Below are 6507 nucleotides of genomic sequence, written 5' to 3'. Positions count from 1 at the left end.
TTTAAAACTTTCCATCCCTCCTGAGTGTGAGGACAAGATGATATTTCGGTATGTTTTAATAAATATTCATGCTCAAGTTTAAATAAATCCGAAGGCTAACAAAGCTAGGGTACTGACAAGCTGCCCGGAGGGATACAGACGGCTGATCGGACATATTTTGGGGTTTCAACACTGACAACCTTAAATTTTATAATACACTTTCTCGTTATTGCCTACACACATTCTAACTGAAATACTGCTTGAAAATCGTGTTAAACCAACAAAAACAAGGAACTCATATATTGTAGACTTTTTTTATTATCACAGAAAAAAGGCGAAAAGCATAAAGTAAAGATAAACAGCAAATATACATTTCTAAACGTTTAGAACATCTTTTCTCTCATTTTAAAACGATGATACATGACAGCACATGCAAAGTTAGAAATTTTTGTGTTCTTTCGTTTTGTACACCTCAGTCATTAGTATCTCTCAGTCCTGTTACTAGCATAATTTATGTAACATATCGGCGAAACTATCGTCCAGTTCATCAACCCCCTCTGATTTTAACAGAAGTGATGATTTCTGTCTGGCTGTCTCTGTATCCAACTAAATTCTGCTTACCGTGACCACTTTAAAACAAATTAATTAAGTACAAGCACTTTAGAATAGTACACTACAGACTTTGTTCTAACAAAATAACTATAATATGAAAACGTTCCCCAATGATAATGTAACAGACACCAGAACTATTTGAATGCGTATGGATATACAAACACAATGTACATTTTTATAAAAGTAAGTAACACTGAGCACACTATAGAGAAAATGCTCGTGACATATCAAAGGTAATTAAAAGTGATTAGTATTACAACTATAATCTAGACGTTGCAAAGCAGAAGGTATATGAATAAAACTTACACGCCCTTAAATATGAACGTCCTTTTAAATAGCAACAGCAGATGATAAGTGAAAAAGTGGGGCACGAGCAAGTTTTGTTAATGTTTGTACTAATGGTCCGTAGTGATTTTTCAATTTCATTAAGCTTCAACCTTTACTTTCCCAGACCCAGAAAGGAAGTGAAGTTCTTTCGAGTTGAATTTGAAGGTCAGCGTAAAGTCACCCTTTTGTTTTGTCTTCAAGGTGAACTTCTTCTCAAACTTCCCTGCGGCTGGAACACTAGAATATAAGATTTGACTTGGTACATCGTATATCAATGGTCGTAATATATATATATATATATATATATATATATATATATATATATATATATATATATATAGAGAGAGAGAGAGAGAGAGAGAGAGAGAGAGAGAGAGAGAACTTATACGAACTAAATCACCATCACAATATACCAGACCAATTACGGCAAAACGCCTAGCAGTACAAACAAACACGCACATTCCACAACTATTCCACTAACCCAATAAGATCAGTTTCGACGCTGCTTTATATAATAGCCCAAATTGTACTACACATTCGTACTGGTTCAACATTTTCATGTATATACATTGAAAATATATATGTGCCGTTCCATGAGAAAACTGTATTAGTGACAAACAATCAAAATTAAAATAACATAAGATTCATAAAGAAATTTTTTTTTATCTTTCGAATCTGAAACTTTTAAGAAATCATCATTGCTATTTCAAGAGCTACAATCCTTTTAATTAAGTCACCGAAGGCATTCTGAGATGTGACGTTAAGGTATTAGATCACTAATAGAGAACCTCCTCAATTCCTATAAAAAAACGGCACGGTAAAAGTTGTTTAAAAATTGCAAAATAGTGCAAAACACGGTTACCTTTCAGAATATACCAAGCAAAGGCCATTTTGTAAACATTACTATTAGTGATCTAATACCTTAAGAACGTCATGAAAACAGGAAGACGTCGTCGTGCATGGCGCGCATTTTTCAAGTCATTAATGCAACAACGTATGCGTATCACTTACCTAGCATCATACATTTGAATATTTAGGAACATTTTAAAAAGATATAAATCTTCTCAAGCTTATTACATCATGAAATGTATATAATACATGAAGTATCAAATTTTTAAATGATATTTTAACATATAAATGGTATACTTTGACTGCGGTTGTCCAGTAACGGCCTTGAACCCGTTACCCTCGTAGCCGGCTGTACAACAGGTGAGCTCATCTAGAAGTGGGTTAGTGAAAGTGACAGTGGCCACAAATTCTTCCCCTCTCTTTGCAGTAGCTGGCATCTGAAGGAAAATGAAAGCATGAATATATTATAAAATCCTTTAACGTTCTCATTATTTTACATTTTCATATCAATACATATTTAAAAACTCATGTAGAATTCTAGTATTTTCTCAAACTTTTTAAAAAATTGTAGCGCTATCAAAAGGGTTATTTAAGAGGTTAAAATTCAATGAAATTGCATTTATTACTTTTCAGCTTAAACGCTCATAACTAAGATTATATGGATGAACCACCGATTTTTCAGCTACGTTTGGCTCCTTTGACTGATATAACTTGAATAAACACCAATCGAATATGGATTCTGGAATACTTGCAAGTACACGAAGCGAGTTTCATAATCGGTGTTGGCTACAGACCTTTATGTTGAGAGTAGGTTTCATAATCGGTGTGGGCTACAGACCTCTATATTGAGTGTAGGTGCACCCAACTCAATATCGTGCTCTTTCACGCAGTTCTGCATGTTTCTGGACCTCGTTTTCTTCACTAAAGCGAAGGCCTGTATGTTCATATTACGCCCACTGTCTATTTTTGGAAGGTATTCTGTGCTCTTTAGTGTACATTTGAACTCGTACTCTACAATGAAAAAGCCGTCTTGGTGAATAGCAAATCTTAAGTTAGCTTTACAAATATATCATCAAAACACAGAAATATTTAGTACTGAAACAAACAACATCTTTACTACTCCCGCACGATAATCGGCAGCATGTTTATATTGTTGTTTGAATGTTCTGATTCTCATGCATCGTTGAACTCAAAAAGGTTGTCAATGATAGAAGTCAAGTGCATACTGTAATATTATTAGTTACACTGCTTGTTGGTGACAGGATACGGAATATACGCTGTCGAGGAAATCCATATCAGGCGAGAGCGAAGCCTGATATGGATTTTCGAGACAGCGTATATCCCGTATCCTGTCACCAACAAGCTGTGTAACGATTTTATCTTGCCGACTACCTTTTACTTACCTACTATAATCTAATATTTTGTAAATTAACAAAGCGGCAGCCATTTTTTTAGTCAAAATTCATATCTGAAATGTACTAGCAGGATATGGAATATATCCTGTCTCCACGTGACGTCTATTGACCAATAGAAATGCAAGAAACTTGTAGGAGGCTAGATAAACAAAAATATTTTCTGTATTGAAACGTTTTTAATGAAGGAAATGATAATGATCTAATATGTTATCGTTTGAGTTATCACGCGGGATTTAATACCAAAAATCTACCCCGCACGACTGGATCATAGTACTAAAAATATTCTCAAAAAGTTGTCCCGTTATAAAAAAATGTAACTTGTAAAGAAATAAAAATAAACATTGGCTGAAAACTACGTTCCGCCTAAATATGTAAAATTTCAGTACTGGGACATAAATGCAAATGGCAAAGATAGAAGACATGTAAAAGTTCTTTGAAAATGGTGAGTTTAAAAAAAACCCCGTTGAACTGTCAGGAAGTGTGACCCCTTTATTCAGTCCTTTTCCAGAATTAAGTGTATATTTCAGAACGTTGACACTTGTTTTGTACAGTAATATTTATGTTTTATTTGCTGTTCAATTTTTATTTCTATTATTTCTATTCCTATTATTTGGTGCCGTTTTATTTTTTACACTCAAAATATGGGGCTAACCTTTAAGTATAATAGGGTTATTGTAACAGTAGCTCGATCTGGGATGCTGTATTCGGCTCGAGTGGAAATTTGTCAGATCGGATCTCACGAGGCGTGCAAGCGTCAAGTGTTGATCCGACCTTGCAAAATGCACGAGAGCAGAACCCAGAATCCCAGATCCAGCTACTGTTATAATGACACTTTTCATATATATATCTACCTTTTTGTTTGTTGTTTTGTTATTGAACGAAATCTTCAACGTTTATCGATATTATAATGGAACTAAGTGAAGTTTTTATATGCGCAATTTATAGAACCGTGTCAGCATTTTTAACTTATACTCTATAATAACGCAAAAATGGTTTAGGTAAATAGCATTTTATGCAGAGTTTTGAACTCATTCTCTATAACAAAAATAAAATGATATAGGTAAATAGCAATGTTAACGTAATTTTGATCTACCACCCTTTTCACGGAAAACGGTTTGGACAAACAGCAATTTTAAACGTAGTTTTAAACTCCTACTTTTTAACGGAGGAAATAGTTACGGTAAATGGCATATTTTTAAGCGTAGTTTTGAACCTACCTTTTAACAGAAAAACGGTTCCGTTATATAGCATACGCTTTATGAAGAGAGGGAATCGTTTGGGGTAAATTTCATATGCATTTAGTGTGTTTGTAAAACTTAAATAAATGAAACGATTTATATGAATATACAGCTTAGGGTTTGTATGGAATAAAACAGAAGCAAATGTTTTCTGTGAAAACCTAAATATTCATTTAATGACAAGTAATACCGTGCTTTGGTCAACCATTGTCGTCTGCAGCGGCGAGGTGTAAATGCGTTCTTTACAATGCCAGGCCACGGAAGAGTCACCCTTACTTAATCTTTATAGCGTTCAAAGAGGATTTTGCATGAAAAACGCTGAATTTGTTGCTAACTTTAGATGTTCTGCGCCACCACAATGACAACAGACAAACGAAAATGAATAAAAGTAAACAGGGCATTATTGGTGCCCTATTGAGCTTTATATGTTTTGAAAATATACTGAATGTCGTGACAACAAGTACGCCTTAATCTCATTTAACATACTTATGTAGAAGTGTTTTAATTGGGTTTTGCGTTGTAATAAAACTTGCCTTTATTCGGAACCAGTTCTGTGTCTTCCTTGATTTCGTGGATCTTGATGGCTTGCATGGAACAGTGCCCATTGTAATTTTTAGGAAACACTCTAAAAACAACACCAGAAAGTTCCCTCTTATATTCACTTTTGTTGACCGCGGTAAGCTTGATATCCATATCTTCCCCGAGGTTAACATTGGCTTCATGCATAAGTTTAAATTCAACATCCTGTAAAAGTGAATTAATACGTTATAACAATTATTTTCTTCTCTGCTACTGCATTCGCTCCGTTGAACAAGCGATTACTAAATGTGCTATTAAAACCCTGTTAAGAAAACACCTTTATTTTTATAAGCTTAACTGACACCGCACCTTAAAACTTTCGTTTTTTTTTTTCATTTTTAACATGGTTCGATTGTATTGACAGTTAAACTAAGAAGAATATCAAGCTTTGTATATTCAATAAATGATCTACGCCATGAGAGAACCAACATAGTGCGTTTGCGACCAGCATGGATCCAGACCAGCCTGCACATCCGCGCAGTCTGGTCAGAATACATGCTGTTCGCTTTCAAAGCCTATTGCAATCAGAAAAACCGTTAGCGAACAGTACTGATCCTGACCAGACTGCGTGGATGCGCAGGCTGGTCTGGATCCATGCTGGTCGCAAACCCACTATGTTGGTTTTCTCATGGTGCGGCTGAAATAATAAATATGTTCCTACATTTTATCAGTTAATAAAATAATATGCGTATTTCAATTCTATACTGAAACGTGATTTGTGAGATTAATCTTGAAATCAACAAATGACAGAGCAAACTTTTGAGAAATATTTTCAACGGCTTCTGTTTCTTAGATAAACAAATACGTATATTCAAGGACTTACATCCTTGGAACCTGCGATGCTTTTTATATTTTAACAAGGAAAACAAGAATGAAAAAATCAACAATTATTCGTCAATTAAAGCGTTGCAAATGCGAGTTTTGTTTTTACATCTTTTTCTCCTCCACCACCATATGCATCCTTAGGTCTCTTAGCACCGCATGCTGCACGCAGAACTGCTTTCCTGCTGTCTTCCGTACCTGCAAGAAATCGGGATGTTTCCATGCACTATTATCGGTTCAATATGATTATATTGTATTATTATTGCTATATATGTATATAAATATGGTAACAAGCGCAAACAATACTATTGCCAGGGCTCCAGGTAAGATTTTAGGGTAAAGGGTATTTTACCCCCTAGATTTGTTTTCAAAGAGTATTTTACTCCTAGATATTTTTCCAAAAGGGTATTTTAAAATTTCTAAATGGTATTTCAGTCTTCGAAATCGTTTAACGGGTAATAATATTAACTGTTTGTATAATTTTCCGGAATTCATGTGCTCCGCTGACGTGCTTTTGTCGACCAATGCTGTTTTCCTGAATATTTGTTCAGCCTTCATTCAGATAGTTTTAACAGTTTGTTTACTGCATACACTACATCTTACACTACATCTTAATTTCAGTTACTGACCACTGCGGTCTATCAACAGCCAGTGATATTTTGACTGCAAGTGATGTTGTTGTTTTA

At 34.7% G+C, this 6507-nt stretch overlaps 1 protein-coding gene across 2 annotated transcripts in view; it reads right to left on the bottom strand.

Moving 5' to 3' along the window:
* Positions 1 to 279: 279 nt before the first annotated feature.
* The window catches only part of LOC123548745 (annulin-like), a 58705-nt gene continuing 52477 nt past the window's right edge, over positions 280 to 6507 (bottom strand). For both annotated transcript variants that reach the window (XM_053546068.1, XM_053546069.1), the window contains exons 12-16: positions 5931 to 6019; positions 4954 to 5164; positions 2606 to 2778; positions 2065 to 2204; positions 280 to 1155 (exon numbers count right to left, since the gene is read on the bottom strand). In XM_053546068.1, coding sequence (XP_053402043.1) covers positions 1017 to 1155; positions 2065 to 2204; positions 2606 to 2778; positions 4954 to 5164; positions 5931 to 6019 — 752 coding nt within the window. In that variant the 3' untranslated portion in view covers positions 280 to 1016. The remainder of the gene's footprint in view (positions 1156 to 2064; positions 2205 to 2605; positions 2779 to 4953; positions 5165 to 5930; positions 6020 to 6507) is intronic.

This window comes from Mercenaria mercenaria, chromosome 6 (assembly GCF_021730395.1).
Source record: "Mercenaria mercenaria strain notata chromosome 6, MADL_Memer_1, whole genome shotgun sequence".
Lineage (NCBI taxonomy): Eukaryota > Metazoa > Mollusca > Bivalvia > Venerida > Veneridae > Mercenaria > Mercenaria mercenaria.
The sequence above is the reverse complement of the archived record's forward strand: the minus strand, read 5'-3'. Positions and strand labels throughout refer to the sequence as shown.